Source organism: Platichthys flesus, chromosome 7 (assembly GCF_949316205.1).
Source record: "Platichthys flesus chromosome 7, fPlaFle2.1, whole genome shotgun sequence".
In the NCBI taxonomy this organism is placed as follows: Eukaryota; Metazoa; Chordata; class Actinopteri; order Pleuronectiformes; family Pleuronectidae; genus Platichthys; species Platichthys flesus.
The window spans coordinates 25,099,494-25,120,699 of NC_084951.1; the positions used below are offsets into that span (position 1 = coordinate 25,099,494).

General features: G+C 44.6%; 2 protein-coding genes across 3 annotated transcripts in view; both read left to right on the forward strand.

Moving 5' to 3' along the window:
- Positions 1–9,953, forward strand: part of acap3a (ArfGAP with coiled-coil, ankyrin repeat and PH domains 3a) — a 55,471-nt gene extending 45,518 nt beyond the window's left edge. Inside the window, exons 16-25 of the mRNA XM_062392258.1 lie at positions 1,740–1,809; positions 2,083–2,177; positions 2,275–2,492; positions 2,589–2,678; positions 2,850–2,942; positions 3,040–3,266; positions 3,522–3,631; positions 3,785–3,895; positions 3,984–4,045; positions 9,048–9,953. Coding sequence (XP_062248242.1) covers positions 1,740–1,809; positions 2,083–2,177; positions 2,275–2,492; positions 2,589–2,678; positions 2,850–2,942; positions 3,040–3,266; positions 3,522–3,631; positions 3,785–3,895; positions 3,984–4,045; positions 9,048–9,154 — 1,183 coding nt within the window. The 3' untranslated portion in view covers positions 9,155–9,953. The remainder of the gene's footprint in view (positions 1–1,739; positions 1,810–2,082; positions 2,178–2,274; positions 2,493–2,588; positions 2,679–2,849; positions 2,943–3,039; positions 3,267–3,521; positions 3,632–3,784; positions 3,896–3,983; positions 4,046–9,047) is intronic.
- A 716-nt stretch (positions 9,954–10,669) lies between these two features.
- hipk1a (homeodomain interacting protein kinase 1a) lies at positions 10,670–20,015 on the forward strand. 2 transcript variants are annotated; one of them, XM_062391189.1, is made up of 17 exons: positions 10,670–10,990; positions 12,156–12,886; positions 13,681–14,054; positions 14,139–14,262; positions 14,894–15,013; positions 15,117–15,203; positions 15,327–15,508; positions 15,607–15,757; positions 15,853–16,057; positions 16,295–16,413; positions 16,844–16,981; positions 17,600–17,751; positions 18,356–18,487; positions 18,651–18,821; positions 18,910–19,103; positions 19,200–19,333; positions 19,562–20,015. In XM_062391189.1, the coding sequence occupies exons 1-17, from the start codon at positions 10,954–10,956 to the stop codon at positions 19,991–19,993; spliced, it is 3,483 nt and encodes a 1,160-aa protein (XP_062247173.1). In that variant the 5' UTR covers positions 10,670–10,953; the 3' UTR covers positions 19,994–20,015. The 2 variants fall into 2 exon arrangements, with proteins under 2 accessions (XP_062247173.1, XP_062247174.1); XM_062391190.1 differs by lacking the exon at positions 16,844–16,981.
- Positions 20,016–21,206: the final 1,191 nt, after the last annotated feature.

Sequence of the window (21,206 nt, forward strand, 5' to 3'; positions counted from 1 at the left end):
CCCGAATTAATCTACAAGTGTGGAACAAGTGTGGAAATATCTTTTTACTCTAAAAGTAAACTGCAGAATTCAAAATGCCTCGTACATCAGTGAAAGTCAATTGTGCAAATCTTCCTCGCGGCTTCTCACCTAAAACTCAGATTACAGACACATGGAAAGTTTCCTTTTTCACAAGTAAAGTTTCAAAACCGGCGTTTGGTTTCAAGCTCTGCTCATCACACCGATCTCAATTCAAGTTCCATAGATTCTATTACATTTGTGTTTTCTTCTCATTTGTAGTTATTCAGTTTGAGGTTAAACTGTAAAATATCAAACCTCATTCACATTCCTCTGTCACGGGGGTTTGATAACTAAAGTGTTTTAGTATCAGCTGTTAAATCGGTATTAGAAACGTTTTGCTCAATAATATCTGTATCAGCATCGGGGGGGATTATTAATCCGTCCTCGTAGAGCTCAGTGAAGGTCAACTGGTGAGGTGGTGAAGTGGTTTCTTCCTCCTCCACCACTTCCATGTGCCACGTGGAAGTGGTGGAGGCTCTCACGACCCCGGTTACATCACACTGCTGCGTCACTAACTTCTTTTCTCAAGCCCCCCCCCCCCCCCCCCCGGAGGAAAAAAATCAACCTTGTGAGTTGTTTGAGAGTGTGTATGTGTGTGTGCAATTATCACTGCTTATGTAATCACAGGCCACGTCCCTGTGTGTGCGCTCAGCTGTTGAATGTTCATGTCCCTGCTCAGCACCCCCCCCCCCCCCGTCACAATGAGCGAAACCTCACTAAACCGAGGGGGGAGAAACTCTATCAGTTTCTTTTCCACTCGACTGTGCCACTGTTGCCAGGAAGCCAGTCGGCGTCATCGGGGGAACTCAGTGATTTGCATGACATTAGCAGCGGCTCCTCTCATTTCTCTCAGGATTAAAAGTCGGTGGGTTCCTGCAGCTTCTCAAACCAGGTCCACCGTCATGGTCAGGGGCGGGTTGTGAGAAACTGGGGCCCGGGGCACAGACAAGTCAAAAAGATCCCCCCACACTCCTGAAATATGTAAACAAGACACAACAAATCTTTATCTTAATTTTCTATCTCAGTGTCTTGTGTGTCTTTGTGGTCTTCTGTAGTTGTTTTATGTCTCTTTGTGGGCGTTGTGTGTCTGTTTTTAGTAAGTTGTCATTTAGTTTGGTCATTTTATTTCTCTTTTGCATAGTTTTTGTGTCTCTCCGTAGTCTTGTTGTGTGTTTGTGGTCATGTTGTGTCTCTCTGTGGCTGTTCTATGTCTCCTTGCAGTATTGTTTTGTCTTTTTGTGGTCATTTTGTGTCTTTCATAGTTGTTTTGCGTCTCTTTGTGGTCATTCCCCTCGTTGGGATAGCTTTAGTTTTTCTCCATTGTCATTTAGTGTCTTTCTGGTCATGTTGTGTCTCTCTGTGGCTGTTCTGTGTCTCCTTGCAGAGATGTTTTGTTATTTTGTGATGTTATCTAGTGTATTTGATACTGAGGCAGCAGTACCAGGTGACCTCTGACCTCTCAGACCTGGTATTGACCTGTTCTATCTTCCATCCACAACCACTGTTTGACGAACCTCTCGAATAGTTTCCTCTTTCTCTCGTTAGCAGATTATAAACCACTGCGGCCGTCTGCTGCTTCGAAGTCACAACAAAGTCACATTCTTCAACTTTTGCCATTTTCGTCCGACCACAGAACATAAACAGAATATTTTTAACTCGACGTTTGTTTTCTGTTGCAGGAGTCTCGGGGTTCACTGTTCGAAGGTCCGCTCCCTCACACTGGACACGTGGGAACCAGAACTATTAAAGGTACAGTTTGCAAAAGAATAAAACAGTTATCTTTTTTATTAGTATTATTATTATTATTGAGTCATTAAGCAGATGTTAATCCATTAAAGGAATATTTTGACATTTGGAGTTGACTACTTAAATTGACAGTCTTGACGAGAGAAATGTGAGAAGATCGTTACCTCTCATGTATCTGTACGTTAGATATGAATCTACAGCCTGCAGTCAGCTAGCTTAGCATAGCACAGACATTTCTAATTGTTCCCTCAAAACGTCTCCATGTCATTCTTCTAGTTGATGTGTGAGCTTGGGAACAGCGTCATCAACCACATCTATGAAGGCTCATACCAGGAACAAGGTCTGAAGAAACCATCGCCCTCCAGTTCAAGGTAAGAATCACAAAAATGAAAAACACCTCAGCTATCCGAACAGAATCGGACTCATTATTTAAAATCTGTCACTTTCCGACACTGTGCTTCTTCACAGGCAGGAGAAAGAAACTTGGATCAAAGCAAAGTATGTGGAGAAAAAGTTCCTGAAGAAAATGGGCTGCACGGAGATTCTCATCAACGGCGAGCGGAAGCCCGAGCGGCGGTGGAGCGTGAAGAAGTGCCGGCGACACAACAGCGCCTCCACCGTCCCCAAAACCCGGCGGAGATACCGACAGGAGCCCGGAAGCACCTCCCCTTCGACCCTCTCCGCGGGTACTTTCACTCAGCTCTGTGTATCTAATGTCCCCCCCCCCCCCCTCTTGTTTATTACTGTTATGCTTACTCATCACTCTCACGTTTGTCTCTCAGCTGCTGCGAAGTTCAGACGAGACTCCCTGTTCTGTCCCGACGAGCTGGACACGCTCTTCTCCTACTTTGACACGGGATCCGGGCCTCGAAGTAAGCACCTCGCTATTCAGTCTGTAGTGTAGCAGCCAGACGCCTGAATGTGCAGTAGAAGTGTGTGTGTGTGTCTGTGTGTGTGTGTGGTGCTTTAAAACAGAACCGGTCAGGCTGAAAGAAACAGCGGTAACTAATGTGTCCATGTTGTGGCGTCTGCTGGTCCGGCAGGCCTGAGCAGTGACAGCGGGTTGGGAGGCAGCACAGACGGCAGCACTGACATCCTGGTGTTCGGCTCCGTGGTGGACAGCGTCACAGAGGAGGGTGAGTCCAGCAGATGGACGTTCAACAGACTGTTGGTAGTTTGACTCTGCAAATGAGTTTCTAAAGACAGACGTGCACATTTCTCTGTGGTCCTCAGAGTGCGAGGTGTCCGAGGACTCGAGCGGCGAGCCGGAGCTGGAGGCCGAGCCGGAGACGTCCGACCCGGAGGACATACGGGACCTTCACCCCGGAGCGCTGCTGTACAAAGCCTCGAAGGCCCGCAACCTGCCCGTCATGGCCGAGGCGCTGGCTCACGGGGCCGACGTCAACTCGGTCAACGACGAGGATGAAGGGAAGACGCCCCTCATACAGGCAGTGATCGGGGTGAGTGGGACATAGTATAAGACCAGTAAATGACACAAACCAGAAACTGAATTTAGCTCAAATATCATTTTATTATTGATTATTCGAAGATCGAATCCCCCCTAAAGACACCAAAAATGACCTGGAATTGCCCGACTGACTGAAAAACTCTAAGTCAGCAGCATTAATGTGCAAATATCCACTTAAACGACCCTTTTAGTCCCAAATCAATACCACCATGAGTGTCTCCGTGCTGAGCTGCTCTCTTCACTCCAGGGCTCGTTGATCGCCTGTGAGTTCCTGCTCCAGAACGCCGCCGACGTCAACCAGAGAGACGCCAGGGGGCGCTGTCCTCTGCATCACGCCACGTATCTCGGACACACGGGGTGAGTCCGGAGGCAGAAAATGTGTTTTTGTGTTGTTTTATTTTACGTCTTCATAGGAGGTTGTGTTTCCTCTCTGTCCCTTTGTTTGTCGGTGTGTTTGGAAGCGTCTGATCGCTGACGTGTGATTGATTTCAGTTTTCTTTGTGTTTCCAGGCAGGTGTGTTTATTCCTCAAAAGAGGGGCCACCCAGAACGACGGGGACGAGGACGGCCAGGACCCTCTGAGCATCGCAGTGCAGCAGGCCAACGCAGACATAGTCACACTGTAAGTGGATTTGATCTAAGCTGTGTCACCGTCCTCCTGCTGCGAGGAGTTTCTAACCCTCTGCTCCTCTTGGTTCTCGATCCCTCAGGCTGCGACTGGCCAGGATGAACGAGGAGATGCGGGAGTCGGAGGGGCCCTTCGGACAGCCAGGTCAATACCCAGTCAGCAGCCCCACTGAGCAGCAGTACAAGAGATGCATTCAGGAGTTTATCTGTCTCACTATAGCCGAGTGCTAGAATCAGCCACAGGTTGAATTCCAGGGCGGAGGGTGCAGGGAGACATTGGACTGACTGAGAGAGAGAGAGAGAGAGAGAGAGAGAGATCCTGTATTTCACACTGTGCATGTCGTCCCTGAGAGGAAACGTTCCATCACCACATTAACGTCTAACATCTCAACATCAGACATATCCAGAATATCTGTAGAGTTCCTCTCCCCGGCACCACCAGCAGTCAGCTCCCCTTCTCAGGATCACAACCAGAACTCAGCGTTAACTTTCAAATGATGTCAGATGTGAGCGACTGACTTTGCCAGAGGAGAATCGGTGTTGTTGTGAGGACCAGTGAGTCCGTTCACTGCCAGGAAAGAGTCAGACGCTTGTTTTTAAAAAGAGTGTCCAGCAGCACCAAGTCATCAGCAGTGTAGTAGGGACCAACCTTTTTTACTTTTAGTTTGAGAGGGAACAGGGCGCTCTGAACCAAAGACCTGCGACAGCTCGAGGGTTCCTTCAGTTCTAGGTTCTATTTCGTTGTGTTTTTGTTGTTGTGCAAAGTGGGACAAGAGGCTTTGTTCGTCTTTGGTTCTGGAAGTCGTTTTTTTCTCATAGACTCGTGTGAAAAAAGGGACTAAACAGTCAAATTTGCATTGGTGAAGAAATTCTCTGGTTGTTCGATGAAAAAGTCGAAGTCTGGGTTTGTGAAGACTTTGGGGCAAAAGTTAACTACGATTCCCATGTTGCATTTGGTCAAGAAGCAAGTACTTTAAATCTAGATGAATTACGGGTGAATCCAGCTTTGAAATGCATCTTGGGAGTCGTAGTCAACTTTCTACCCCAAAACTTTTCTATACACACAGACTTCAACTTTTAATAAAACCACCGGATCCTTTTCTCTGCATGCTGCTGTGAATAGTTTTATTTTCATATTGATATGAATATAATCTGATAAATCCATTAAAAGTGGGTTAAAGTTAACTACAACTCCCAGGATGCATTTCCTCAAGAAACATTAAATCACAGAGCATAAAGTAAACAGATTAAATACGTTTACTTTTAAATGATGGGTCAATAACGTGTGTTTTCTGCAGCTCAGTATCTGTAGCACAGACGACTAAACAATCGATAAGTTCAGGGCGGTGCAGCCAAACTTTCTCTAACTTTCCTGGGACCTGTGGTTCGTGCTCGTTTGTTCGGTGGCGGTAGAGCTCTTTACTTTTCGTTGGATCAGCCGTGAGGGGGAAACTGTGACGCTGCGATAACTGTGACTGAGAGAAAAGGATCCTCGGGTCATTTCTCTGTTTCGATCGAGAGATTGATCAAGTGAAGCTTTTATTTTGAATTAAAAGCGAGATTATGCACTTTTTCTTACCAGCAGTGATTTAAATCTTCTTTTTGCTGTCGTTCATTTGTTTTTTACTGCTTCTCTTTTAATTTATGACAGAAGTCCCAGAGCAATAGTGCAATGCTAACGTCAGCGATCTGTATTTTTTTGTATTACGTTGGACAACAATGCAGAGGGTATTTTTTTAAGCTGGATCTATTTTGTTAGATTTTACTTTGCTGAGCACTCGCACCCAGTATTATATTCTCATGATGAGAGAGAGAGCCATTCCTCCACAGTTTCAGTGTAAATACACACCTGGAGTAGTTCTGCAGAGGAAGATGGACATTTTTGATATTGTTTATTACTGTATATACAGTATTTGTAATTTCAAACGTTTGCTTATGGTAATGTAATGTGTCAAGATTTGGCCGATATTGAATTTGTTCTTTGTTTTTAGTGCATGGGTGGCTGTTGCTCAGGTCCTCTGAAGCCCTGTAATTGATCTCTCGTATTGTCGATTAATGTTAATATCAGTATTCCAAATATATATATTACTAAATCATGACAACAGTGCATGAAGTGACATTCAAGACAAACACCTCACACCGGCTGGATTCCTGTTTGTGCCAAACGCTTGATGACGGTGGACGTGGTTGTTTGGCCGCTTTCTGAAACTGAATCTAATGACCCCTGTTACGCTCTGAAATGATGTCAGGTCTGACGCCTGGTTTTTGTTTAGTTCAAACCAAAGACCAGAGACAGTTTTTCAGAGAAACAGGGAAATAGTTTGACCCTTTTCTATTTCTTACGTTTCAGGGACTGTATACAAATTACTTGAATTGAGGAGGGAGGTAAAAGCTAACTTTAGCTTGACCCAGAAAAAAACAACTAAATCTTACCCACTCCTTTTTCAACTCGAACAATAATAGTGTGGCTAATAAGTGACAGGCCACCAAAACTTCATAACATCCCCTTGTTGACTTCTTCTTCCTCGCTAATAATCTCTATCCCGACCCTAACTTGTATTTGCGGATGTTTTTAACGGACGTGGCATCAACAGAAAGTTCCACTCACTCATCTCCCCCCCATCCTTGTTGCTTGTCGGTGAAAAATTCAACGCACACAATCTATCTTAATCGTCCAGTATTTTCTTATTCCGTGCAGTACTTTACTAAACGTTTTACTACATGAATGATGTCAGCACCAACCGATCGTTTCCATCGAGCCACTGAATGAGAACTGTTCCAGCACCGTGTGTCTGCAGCGTATCGTACTTCCAACAAGTTGACTGTTGTGTATATAAACTAAAAAAACTATTAACACTTTAACTGCTTGCTTCCTTAAATGCAAATTTTTAACTCCGTTGTACTTTCTCTGTCTCTGACTGTTTCTTGTACGATTTCTTGGACTGTTGTAAGAGGATGTGTGTCTCTAAATAAACAGTGTGTGTGCATATTAACACTAAATGCTATCTATGTGTGTTTCTTTTTGTTGAATAACTCCTCCCAGTGTCGTCTGAAATGATTCTGATTAATAAATGGACGATAAATTAACTTCTCCCTTCGATCCTTTTGTCTCATTTCTCCTTCAGTTCTTGCATCTAACAGAATTAACACACTTCTAACCTCCTGTGCTGCTCGTGCACTAATTATAGATATTTCAAATATTCTAACATTTATGTTGTGCACTAGAATATGAACAGCGTGTGTGAATCTGCAAGTTTCTCATAACTGACTCTGAAGAAACAATAACACAGTTATAGTTATAATAATAAATGGTTTATAAAACACTTGATTATAGTCGTAAACATGTATAAGGAAATTATTTGTTAACAATTAAATAATTATTTTAATACTGCAGGATTGATAACACATTGATATTACAGCTTTAATTCTATTTAATTATATATGATTAAATATCATAAAGCATATATTAGTTGTATATTTAAATGTAGAAAGATTTATTCTTTCCCTAAAGGAATATTATGTTTTAAACTCGAGGTCCGATTTACTGCATTTATTCGGGGGCTTTATCAGCTAATGAAAGTGTCATGACAGTTATAGAACTTAAAGAAAATTCAGATTCGGTAATTATAAAAGGAAGTCTCCACCTAGAAGGATTAAGGTTGTTGCCAAATATATAAAATAAATGTTTATTTATATCAATAAACTCTAAAAGTGCACTAAAATCTGCTTAAAGTTCAATTGAAGTGTTTTATAAACCATGTGTAACAAATTGAAATTTCTTGTTTGGTCAAATCAGTAGTTTAAAAACAAAATATTTCCAGTTTACATTGATTAATCAATCGATCGAAAAATTGTTTCATCTCTTGTTTCTTATAAATGTCAAATTCAGAGGTGGTTAAAATAACATGATGGAAAGAACGCGACGTAGTTTAAGGTTTGAACTTACTGATCTCTCACACACACACACACACACACACACACACACACACACACACACACACTCACATATGCAGAGGGAAAGCCAGGAATGTCCATTCCCCTTTTTAATTAGCCGGGTCTGGGAGCTCTCACGGGACAAAAGAGTCGAGCTGCTTTTGTTGAGCCTGTAGATTCAGCCGTTGCCATGGCCCCAGTTAAAGTAAAGGCTCAGTATCTGGAGAGTTGAAAGAGAGAAGCTTCACGGTGCCTCGCTCTGTCTCTGCTCCTCCATTCATCAGGCGTTTCCTACCCAGAACTCCCTCTGTCTCTCTCACTGCTGCTAGTTTTCTCCACTTTCATGTGAAAGATGTTTTCAGTACGAGGGAGAGACTTTTCTCTCTGGGACGAACAGGGACCGGTTTTTATATTTTCATATAGAAATAATGTTCAAAAAGCTTCTGAGGCTGAGACTGAAGTGTGATATCTGCTGCGTGTGAGACACATTCATCCAGAGACCTCTCCAGCAAAGTGTAGAACAACTTTAAACTCAGTTAATCGATGAGTTGATCAACAATAAATATATTTTGATAATTGATTAATCCTTTTTATAAGGTTTTAACAACAATGGCAGAGGATTTGATGCTGTGTTAAACATGTGATAAACTGAATGACTTTTAAATCACAACAGAAATTTGTCTTTATTATTTGTTATATTTTACGGACAAGTGTTTAATCGATTCATCCAGAAAATTGTCAGCGGATGAATTGATAGTCAAAACAATCTTTATTCGCAGCCTTTTAAGAAATTGTGCTCAGAGAACATTTACAGACTGACCCTGAATCTGCCATCTTTCTTTAAAACATGCCTTATACTCTATTCACTGGTTCTGTATATTATTGTTTGAGTGCATATTATAATCTTAAATTCAGGAAAATTATCTTAAATTCAGGAAAAATCTTAAATTCAGGCAAGACATTGTAATGGTAGTAAATGAGGAACGTCAGAGAAATTATACAATAATTCGAATTTAGTGTTCAAATGCACAAATGCTTGATTATATTGCTTCACATGTAATATTCTCCTTAGGAACTTAGATTAAAGAGCATTTTAAAGTCTGAAGCAGTTTGGTGAATGTGGGCCTTGGTATCAAGGTGTTGGGTTGTGGATCATAATTTTCATAATGTCATGATTCTCATCGTTATTATTCTCCGTTGTTTTCCTTCAGCAGGAGACGCCACGTACCTCGACATCTTCCGGGAGTTCTCCCACATGGCCTCCCACAACCCGGAGAAGCTGAAACGAAGGAGTGTGCACTTCCGACACTCCTTCAGGTAGTCGGCCGAGGATCCAGAGCAACGTGACATACTTGAAACGTGCAGCAGCCACTTTCCAGATATCACTGTCCACCACCACCACTTGAGGAAAGATCACATGAATAATACTGTTCTGTCATTTTTACAGTGCAGTGAAGTGAAAGACAGTTCCGTGATGCTGGGGTTCTTTATTATTCTGTGTTTAGATGAGCTCAATCAAATCTGTGCTGTTCTCAGATCAGTCTTTTATTTTGATAGGATTTTTTGCATTATGAGGATTTGCTGGTAATCTCCTCTTATCAGTATATATAAATAAAGCGTTGCTTTTCTCTTTTTACAATGTTAGATTTACCTTTGGATAAAATGCCAAGCACTTGTTTTTATATCTTTTTTTTCTTTAAATCGTCATTTGTTTGCTCTTCTCTCAATGTCATTGAAGGACTTTCATCAAATACTTTACAATAATTGAATTTCTCTGTTACGCATGCATTTACTCTCATTATATTTCAATACTCAAACTTGAATTCTTCTTTGTTAAATGGATAAAGTGTCATATCAGTAGTTATCACCACCGAACCAGCATCTTGAAGTGTCAGTGTATTTCTCTTCTGTCTCTCCAAGAGCAGTTTATTTTGAATGTCTTATTCTGCATCGACTACGCTGGTGTAGTCTGTGTCATGTTTTTGTTTAATTGTACTTTGCAGTACCACTATGAAATACAGCGCAAAGTTATTGCAAGCAAAAATGCTAATATATCTGCAGGAGCAGGGAAGCTGATCTAAAGGTGGAATGAAATAAACATTGTCTGTGTTTACATATGAGCTGTGACATCAGGCCTCCTTTTTTGAAGCTGACACACCAGCGCCCTCTTGAGGTGAAGTGTGAGACCAGTGAGTGAACGTCACAAATGGTTTAATCTCTTTAAATACATTATCTTTAGTGCAACAGAACTTGTTTTTAATTAGATTTATTGTAAGATAATATGGATTTATGATTTAAATATATCCAGAAATAAACAATTAAACCAAACCTGTCATTCAAATTTTCATTTTCACTTGAAATGTAAACATAAATGATTTGATTACTTTGTGAAATAAGTGTTTTCATATATCGTTGACATATCAGTAAACATATACATATATGCAGATACTGTTTGAAACGTTCATATGATTTATATCGGTCAAGTTCCAACACTTTCACATACATGCACCAGAACTAATATCTCTATGCTTTTATAAGAAAATTCAATATTTATGTTAATAGTCCAGATATTTTCTTTCTGACTAATTTTATTTTAAAACCATTTTAAGATATTTAAAGTAAAGTTTGTGGAGAATAGTTTTATAACTTTATATACATTAAAGTAAGTGTATTTTTTTACTTTAACTTACAGTGGAGTTTTTTTTCTTTCTTTATAAACTTTTGAAAACAGATGTAAATCCTAGTTATGATTATAAGTGTTCAGCGTTTGAGTGACAGATTGTGACGTGTGGCCGTCAGTGACGTCATGTTGACAGGAAGTGGGACGTCACTGGCAGCAGCAGATGAAGATGGAGCTGAGGGAAGATGGAGCTGAGGGAAGATGGAGCTGAGTGAAGATGGAGCTGAGGGTTTTCACGCTTCAGGCTCATTACGATGATTTCTGACAGTTCCTTCTCTCTCTCTCTCGCTGCATCATGTGACCTCGGAGGCCAGTCACATGGGACTGGAAGCTCGTAGCTAGCTGTTAGCAGTTAGCTGTTAGCTGTTAGCTTGGTCCTCCATCCTCCCTGTTGCAGCTCAGGTGATCAGCTGCAGCTGAGACAACATGGTGAGACCTTAATGTCCCAACTGCAGCGGTGTGTCCGGACATCTACAGGTACTAATACTACTACTACAAAGGTACTGTTACTGCAACACAGGTACTGTTACTGCAACACAAGTACTGTTCCTGCAACTCAGGTACTGTTACTACAACACAGGTACTGTTACTACTACACAGGTACTGTTACTGCAACACAAGTACTGTTACTGCAACACAAGTACTGTTACTGCAACACAGGTACTGTTACTGCAACACAAGTACTGTTCCTGCAACTCAGGTACTGTTACTACAACACAGGTACTGTTACTACTACACAGGTACTGTTACTGCAACACAGGTACTGTTACTGCAACACAAGTACTGTTACTACTACACAGGCGCTGTTACTGCAACCTAGGTACTGTTACTGCAACACAGGTACTGTTACTACTACACAGGTACTGTTACTGCAACACGAGTACTGTTACTACTACACAGGTACTGTTACCGCAACACAGGTACTGTTACTACTACACAGGTACTGTTACTGCAACACAAGTACTGTTACTGCAACACAGGTACTGTTACTACTACACAGGTACTGTTACCGCAACACAGGTACTGTTACTACTACACAGGTACTGTTACTGCAACACAGGTACTGTTACTGCAACTCAGGTTCTGTTACTGCAACACAGGTACTGTTACTACTACACGAGTACTGTTACTACTACACAGGTACTGTTACCGCGACACAGGTACTGTTACTACTACACAGGTACTGTTACTGCAACACAGGTACTGTCACTAATTACATTGATGTACGTATTAACATATCTCCCATTATTCAGAAATCTGAGTAGAAAGTTACAGATTAAGATGAATACGTTTTCAAACTCTCCAGTGGTTTTTATGAAATGTATTTAAAGTTGAAAATTGGAAGTGACATATGCAACCAATAATGGAATCGTGCAGCCGTGGAAGGCTGGAAGCAAAGTTCAGTGTCAAGTCCAGTTTGATGAAATGTGTGAAATGAACCTGCAGGGATCAAATGACAGGCGTGCAACAAACAATTTAGCAGCATGATGGTGGAGGTGGAATGTGATGTACAGGGTTGATATCGTTCAGATGCTTCATATTGTTTCTGTAAGGTCAGTCTCTTATTCAGCCTCTTGCCTCGGGGGGGGGGGGGTCAGATGTCCAGCTGATGTTTGCTTCGTCTCTTTACTGTCCTCCACAGACATGGCGTCGCAGCTCCAGGTGTTCTCCTCTCCCTCCGTGTCCTCCAGTGCCTACTCCCGTTCAAAGAGGCTCAAAGTGGAGAACCCAGCCTGGGAGGCGTCCAACCAGCTGGGAGACAATGGTTTCCTCCAGCAGAGCCCCACCCAGGGAGCTGCACCCTCCACTTCTGGCTCTAACTTCAACCCAGTGTTCAACCCCAACCAGGTCCCTCCGCCGGCCGCCGGCTCCCGGGAGCAGACGGTGGTGCGGGCAGCGGACAGCACGGGCAGCCTTCGCGGACCTCCCTCCTCCTCCTCGTCCTCCTCCTCCAGCCGTCGGGTCAAGGACACCGAGTCCTCCTCCCAGCAGTGTGACCTCTACCCCAAGCAGTACAGCCTGAAGCGGAAGAGTGAGGAGGTGGACAGCAGCGACAGCGTCCAGATACTGGAGGAGCTCTCAGCCCCAGTGGTCTCGAACCGCACCGGTGGTGGAGGGGGCACCACCACGGCTCAATCCATAGCACATTCCACTTCTACCACGAAGAGCAGCAACTCCCACAGTGAGGGCGACTACCAGCTGGTGCAGCATGAGATCCTGTGCTCCATGTCCAACAGCTACGAGGTGCTGGAGTTCCTGGGACGCGGCACCTTTGGCCAGGTGGCAAAATGCTGGAAGAGGGGCACGAATGAGATAGTGGCCATTAAAATCTTGAAGAACCATCCCTCTTATGCTCGGCAAGGTCAAATAGAAGTGAGTATGATATTTGTAATGAATTAAAAACACCAGGTTGGATAGGTGGAGAGCTGTTGTCACCTCTCAACCTTTAGTTTCACAGATCAAACCCCCAGAACTTTCCTGTGAATCCTCATGTTTCTGTCTTTCCTTCAGTTTCTCAATCAGCCTGTGATAGTTGTCTTTACATTCATGGGGGGCCGGTCCAAACAGGAACTACTGGACCATTGACACCCTCCTCTGTCTTTAAATACTTTCTCAAACCATATAAAGTACCATTAAAACATTTCTAATAAGAAGGGGTTTAGATGTAAATATGAAAACTGCAACATTAACAATGAAACATGAGGATTCAGACACAAAACTGATTCAAATCAATGTTTTACCATCCTGGGCTTGCTGGTTAAAAACACATAGTCCAGCTCTCTCTTGTCACGCTGGTGCACATGAGAGTTAAGGCACAATAATCAACCCTGTTCAGAAACGTCAACATGTCCACATGATGTGGGATGAGTCTTGTGCTTTTAGTCTGTTAAGTCTGAGAGATGTCCTGGAAATGCTTGTCCAGATTAACTGTCTTAGGAACGTAGAGATAGCCCCTCGAGTGGACACTCTCACAAAGTGCTTCTCGCCCAATGTCTGCTGGGATTGGCTCCAGCCCCCTAGCAACCCTTAAAGGATATGTGGTTTAGATAATTGAGGGATGGATGTGACTGATAAAGTTAATTAAACCTGTGGATACACAGGGGGGGGGAGCTGTGTACTGCAGCATGTGTAGTACAACACATTCAACTTCTGAATCCCGCTCACAGGTGAGCATCCTCAGCCGGCTGAGCACGGAGAACGCTGACGAGTTCAACTTCGTCCGCTCGTACGAGTGTTTCCAGCACAAGAACCACACGTGCCTTGTGTTTGAGATGCTGGAGCAGAACCTCTACGACTTCCTGAAGCACAGCAAGTTCAGCCCGCTGCTGCTCAAGTGCATCCGGCCCATCCTGCAGCAGGTCTCCACGGCGCTGATGAAGCTGAAAAGCCTGGGGCTGATCCATGCCGACCTGAAGCCTGAAAACATCATGCTGGTGGATCCTCTGAGGCAGCCCTACCGGGTGAAGGTCATCGATTTCGGCTCCGCCAGCCACGTGTCCAAAGCGCTTTGCTCCACCTACCTGCAGTCACGATACTACAGGTGAGAGTCTGTGCAGGGAACCATCAGCTCATCATGTCTACTACATGTAAACTACCAGCTGTGATTTATGTTCAATTCCCACAGAGCTCCTGAGATCATCCTGGGTCTTCCTTTCTGTGAAGCCATCGACATGTGGTCTTTGGGATGCGTCATTGCTGAGCTGTTTCTGGGATGGCCCCTCTACCCTGGGGCCTCAGAGTACGACCAGGTGCTGCCATGCTAACTGTAATAAACTCCACAACCAGATGAATATACACCAGGTTCATCCACTAACTCATTTTGATCTCATATCATTTGAAAGTGCTTGAAAAGTGGAGCTTTTTTAAACTTCTACCGTACAAAGTGCAAGTAAAGCAAAGCAACGGAACCACAATAGAGTTCAGAAACGCATAAATATGAATGAGCAATGTTTCCTGTGATGCCTCCAACATGTGCTCTATTTGAAATGTCTTGAAGAAGTCCATAAACAACATAGTACACAGTACAAAGCGAATGCCTCCTAGTATCAACCCTCTCATTGAAATCTCAGCTAGAAGGGAAATAAACAATTATTCAAAAACGGTTGAACTGCTCCCTCAAGAGCTCATAGCTCTTCATCTGTGAATGTGTCTGAGGTGTGAGAGTCGGTGATTACTGCTGCTGGCAGTGGACTCATTTGAGTCATGGCAGGTTCGTCAGGGTGTCAGACACCAGAGGGAAGATATTCATTGAAGTCTCTTAGTTCTGCGTGTTTTCACTTGTTCTTCATGTCGGTGGTTAAACCTCCGGTGGATTTAACTTAAACTGTACGTCTCTTTCTCTCACACCAGCCGCTGACATTTTTTGCGTTTCTCTTTCAGATTCGTTACATCTCTCAGACCCAGGGGCTTCCAGCAGAGTACCTGCTGAGTGCAGGGACCAAGACCTGCCGCTTCTTCAACCGAGGCCCTGACTCCAGCTACCCCCTCTGGAGACTGAAAGTAGGTGTCTCTCTGCGGAACCAGGTCATCAGTCACAACATGTCTGCTGCAGCATCTTCACAGGACATTTACTGAGCTCGTGCTGTGGCTCTTTTTTCTGCAGACACCTGCAGAGCAAGAGGCCGAGATGGGAATCAAGTCAAAGGAGGCGAGAAAATACATCTTCAACTGTCTGGATGATATGATGCAGGTGAGGAGCAGTTAAGAGAACATTATCGTCAATGAGACGGGGGAGTCAGGTGAGCTTCCACAGTTGACTTTAATATAATCGCTGGAAGTGTTTATTTCACACAAACATCCTTTCCCCCGGCAGGTGAACATGACCAACCTGGAGGGGACGGACGTCCTGGCAGAGAAGGCCGACAGGCGGGAGTTCATCGACCTGCTGAAGAAGATGCTGACGCTCGACGCAGACAAACGCATCACGCCCCTGAAGACTCTGAACCACCCGTTTGTCACCATGACCCACCTGCTGCACTTTCCTCACAGCTCCCAGTAAGACAGGAGGTCTTTTAATGGTTTATCAGGAGAAGTATTGGTTTGTATCGTCTCGTTGACCCCACGAATCCATCTTTTATCTCCTCTACATTCAGTTTGAAGTCCTGCTTCCAAAATATGGACATATGCAAACGCAGATGCAGCGCCTTTGAGAACGGGAAAAACCTGTTTGCCAGCAACAACACCCCGAGTGCAGCCACCAACCTCACCGTCACCTTCAGCAGCCAATTAAACCAGCACAATCAGGTGAGGAAACCAACTGGGAGCTGGGTCAGAGTCATTTTGTTCTACTTTTCAAACGTTAAACAAAGTGTTTTCCAATGTGCTCCTGTGTTTTCCAGATGTCCTCGACAGGAGGTCAGTCCCTGTCCCTCAGCAGCAACGTCCCGCTGCTGAACTACCAGCCCGGCCTTTACCAGCAGGCCACCATCAACATCCCCGGCCTCACCCAGCAGGGCGTGCCGCTGCAGACCAGACCCACACAGCTCTGCACCCAGACGGAGCCCTTCCAGCAAACACTCATCGTGTGCCCCCCCAACATCCAGGGTGAGAATATTATTATTTTGTTGCCGCAAAGAAAATAATCTGAGGTTCTATAATAATTTGACCAAAGGGCAACAGCATGAATTACACGTGATACTGTGACTTAAGAGAAACAAAGGATAAAAAAAACATTCACTCCCGTTCAGCTAATTTCATAATGTCTTATATTCTTTATTTTATATTTCTCTTCATGTGTGTGTGTTATATTTTTGACATAATCTGTGTCGTCTCATCTTCTAGGTCTTCAAACTTCTAATAAGCCCTCTGGTTATCCACTGAGGATGGACAACTCGGTGCCATTGGTTCCTCAGAACCAGTCGTCCCAGTCTCTTCACATCCAGCCCGGCATAATGGCACAGGTAGGAACCAGTGTGGACCCGAACAGATGTTTTAATGAACCTGAATCCATTATTAAATTCATCAGGGTTGAATTGATTAGCATCAGCAGTGGTGGAATGTAACTAAGTACAGTTACTCTGTACTTAAGGTGCTGTGCTCAAGTTAACTGCTTTGATACTCGTTCTTTGTTTGAACATCTGGCAGCAAACTTTTACATTGTAAACCATGTGTTTTAATTTTTAATTAAAAACAGGTGGGTAGATCCAAAATGGAGCCGACCTGCTGGACTGTGAATATCAGTCACTTACTCAAACCTCTTGATCCGAGGCGGAGTCTTCATCAGTCTTCGTCCTCTTTAGGACTCATCAGAACATGAAGCATGTCTGTGTCTGTGTTGTTGTCCTATCGCGCCCTCCCTCCCTCTACCCTCCCCTCACTCCCTCCTCCCAGGCCTCCTTGGACCCCCTGCTGTTTGGCAGCCTGTACGCCTCAGTGGCGGCGGTGCCACGTTTCGGCTCGTCCCGGCTGCCAGTTGGCTGTAGGGGTGGAAACCTCTGCAGCTGTCTGGACCAGAAAGCCTCCACGCTGGTAAAACACCACAATCACAACAGCCACTTTGTTCCAAATCTCTTCCTTCTTACTCCGAGGACGTTTCGAAGCTCACCCTCCTGGTGCTCCTCTAACTATAAACTCTAAATTGCTGTTTTGAAAGGTCATGGCCAGTAATGAGCTCAGAAGTGTTTCCCTTTAATTACATAGACAACATTTGTTTAAGCTTCAGGAACTTCAGGTCTGGTCCCCATAGCCATGAGACCAGCGTTGACGACTTCCTTATCTCAGAACATCTCATTCCTTTCAGGTTCTCTTTCTTTCCACTCTGTTGCTTCTGTCACCTGCTGTAGCTCATTTTCTTCTGCAGCAACAAGCAGTTCTCCCTCTGCACAGGAACATCTCATCTTCGGCCTTTTGTATCTCTGATGTGACAGCGTCTCTGTGACTTGGTGAAGGACGGAGGTGGACTCTTTTGTGTTTGTCTTCAGGCTGCATGTCTTCTCTTTCACTATCATTCTCTGAGGAAATAATTCCGACCTCTCTTTCCACCATGTCCAACACACAGCACCTGGATGGATTCTCATTAACTGTCCACTGCAGTCATTATCGTATCATATATATTACAATCTTTTTTGTTTTCGTGTGTTAATGCAGCAGGGCTGGCCGGCCGGCACACAGCAGATACTCATCCCCTCCACCTGGCAAACGATGCCTGGCATGGCCATCCACAACCCGGGCCAGACCGTGGTGCCCGACTCACCGATGGAAGCTCCCGTCTCTGACAGTCAGCAAGCGTCTGTCTGGAGGTGAGTTCGGTCGAGGAGGGATTTGTTTTATTTTAAAACAACACTTTGTAACTCTGTCTCGCTCCGTATCAGAGTGATTATGTGTTTTATAGAGACAAAAACAAAGTCTACCAATGTGTTGAGTGGAGTTCTGACTGTGTAGTTCCACTCACGGTGGATATTACCCATGATCCCCGGCTCCCGGAACCACAAGAGCTGCTGATCCTAATCCACCAAACTCTGTTTAGAACGTGTCCTGCTGAATATTGAACACAAACTCTGGTTTTGAATAACTTCTGGGTCTTTTTAACTGATCTCAGTTCAGCTTCACTCTTCAACCTGCTGGAGCTGATGTGACAGTTGAAGCTGTGACTCTCAGTCAGTTCTTCTCACAGGAAATCGAACCCACTCACCTTAGTTACAGAGAACAGACGTTCAGGGTGAAGAGAGGGAATGAAGAAGGAAACATTCTGCACATTCACAGAAACTGAACCAACTTTTTAAGGTTAAAAAGTGTTGCTTTGAAACGTCCTGATATTAAAATGTAATGGTTCTATTTGTAAATGACCAGACAGTCATACAGAAGTGATGAAGCTCAGTAAAATGATTTTTTCCTTTTCCACAGGGGGCGTCACGGCAGCCAGGACGCTGGCGTCGGCCGTCACGCTGCCTCCCAGAACCACACCTCAGGGGCCGCTCACTCCAGAGCCCAACAGGGCAAGAGGTCCAGGGCGCGACACGCAGAGACCAGAGCCAGGTACCCAGTCAAACCATCACACTCTGAAATGTCCGTGTTGTTAGGGAGCAGGTCTTCGCTGACCTGTAGCGCCCCCCTGTGGTCAGACGTCCGAACCTATCACGTGAAATCAACCAGAGTTTGTTTGGAATGAGGCGGTGACAGTTTGTCTGTCCCCCTGCAGGCCGGTGTCCTCAGTGCACTCAGCCCACACTGTGGTCCACAACACGACTGCTCTAGGCGGGGACCAGTCTCAGCCCATCGTCATCTCTGACACACCCAGTCCCGCCGTCAGCATCATCACCATCCACAGCGACTCGGAGGATGAGGACGACAGGAAGTTCCCTGCGGCGTGGTGAGCTCTCTTCCTGTCTGCAGAATTACCAGAGTAACATTGAGAGGTTTTGATTTGCTGATACTATAATTCCCCTTTTCTCCTGCAGCTCCGGAACGAGCCAGAGGCCCAACGTGATCAGCTGCGTGACGGTGCACGACTCCCATGACTCCGACTCCTCCACCAGCACCCCCCTCAGCCCCAAGGCCTCCTCCCAGCCCGCCAAGGCCCTGGCCGTCATCCTGCCCTCTGTGAAGAGCCAGTCTGGAGAGAGCACAACCCACAAAGCTCCAGCTGCTCCAGGTTGGATTGAGCTGCCGTCAATGTTTTACCTCTAACAGCTGGAATTTAAACTCTTCTCTGTGCTCACAGTGTTCAATCTTTTTTTTCCGTCGGTAGATCAAACCACAAGCAATGTTGGAAAGTCCAAGAAGGTGTCGACTCTTCAGTCCAGTCCACCTGGAGATGCCAACACTGAGCGCAGTCAGCGGCAGTCGGCCTCCAGCAGATCTCAGCCTCTCAACCTGAGTCAGGTCACAACTTTCAACAACTGCAATCACACAGTTGTCTGTTTATTAGATTGAATGCTCTTATTTTGAAGGAATCTGTTAAAGGAAAAGACCATTCCGATTAAATTAACAAAACCTAGATCTAATAAACATAATTTCTGTAATTCATTAGCTAAGTAGGTTGATGTTGTTTTGTTTAAATAACCACATGTCTGGATGCTGAGTCAGATTCTCTCTGATCTGTCGTTACAGGTTCAACAGTCTGTGATGTCATCATCCGACGACCCAACAGGAAGCAGTAGTTCCCTGAGGCGGCAGCCCACATACCCCCCTCCCGTCTCCTCCCACTCCTCCTACCACCTCCAGGACAACGCCCTCTTCACCTCCACGCCCAACCTGTACGCGTACCCGGCGTCCGCCGCCCTGGCCTCCGTGTCCCAGGCGGTGGATCAGATGCAAGGGGGCTCGTCTCGCCACGGCAGAGTGGGCGGGGCCTTCTCCTCTCTGGCGCTACTGCAGAAGAACAGCAGCCTGGTTCTGGGAGGTTCTGCTCCGGAACAGTACGCCAGCCACCCCCAACACCTCCTCCCTCAGCCGCCGCCGCCGCTGCAGCTCGGGGAGCAGCCGTTCCAACGCACCAGTGCTGCTTACCAACGGAAACTCAACCAGTACCCCTACCTGTAAAGACTGTGGGGGGGGGGGGGGGGGGGGCGGACGGACGCTCTGCATGAAAACCAAATTTAGACCGAGACTAGAGACGAGCACAAGCTCATCACAGGCGGCTGTGATTGGACATTTCCTTTACAGCCCAGTGTTTGTTTTCTCCGTTTTATTTCAATCACAACCGTTTATTTTTAATCTATTCGTACTTTGGAGTTTGTGTTGCGTTGACTCACGGAACTTTAACGGCTCGGCCTGGAGGCGTTTCAATTCAGATTCAGCAGATTCGGTTGGAAACAGCGTGGACGAGGTTTGATTTAACTTTGAGATTGTTGCCACTTTTAAACACCGTGATCAAATGAATGTGATCAAACGTCTCGACTGCACTTTGTGTTAATCCTGAACACGTAAAACACAAAATGGAATTTTAGTGTTGATGAAAACTGGAACTTGACTATTATGCTGCTCTATTATTATTATTATTATTATTATTCATGTGATAATTGTTTAAAAGTTGCATTCGCATTTACACAATCGCCTTAAATATCTAGGCCAAGTTCTTTAGTTCTTTTAAAGCTAAATATGTCGGCACGTTGTGATGAGTTAGATGAGTATGTTGTGTGTTTTCTTTATGAATGTACCGTGAGTGTGTTTGTGTTATCTGTTCTTCATTTGTAAAAATTTCGAGGAGGTGACCTCTGTGTAGTTCGGTGTAGTGAAGTGTCTGTGTTCCATGTTAGTTCTGTTTCAGTGACTTCATCACAGGATGCATGTTGCTGACGTGTCGTAGCATTCAGTGTCGCTCACACGGGAATCTGTCTTGTTCTGTTTAATTTGTACGACAAATGCATTAAATACATTGGGGAGGGGGGGTGTAAAAGCTCTTGTCTTGTGACGTCTGTAAAGTGAACGTGCAAATACAAATCTGATCGATACTCATCACGTGAGAGTTAAAGCCATTTAGATGACCACTGTATTTGCATTTGACTTGTAAACAATGAAATCCTCCTGATTCATCGATGTTCAGTACGTTGCTGCTTCTTCACTAGATTGAGATGATGTCATTCTTACAAACCTGCTGTGTTGTGAAGTGCTACGTGACATAGAACCCACGAGGAACCTTAACCCGTATGTACGCAATAAAATCTGATCAAAACACAGAAGACTCTTTATTTTATTAACAATTAATAAACTGTGAAAAATGTCCTGCATGTTTACGTCTACAAATGTGTTTTCC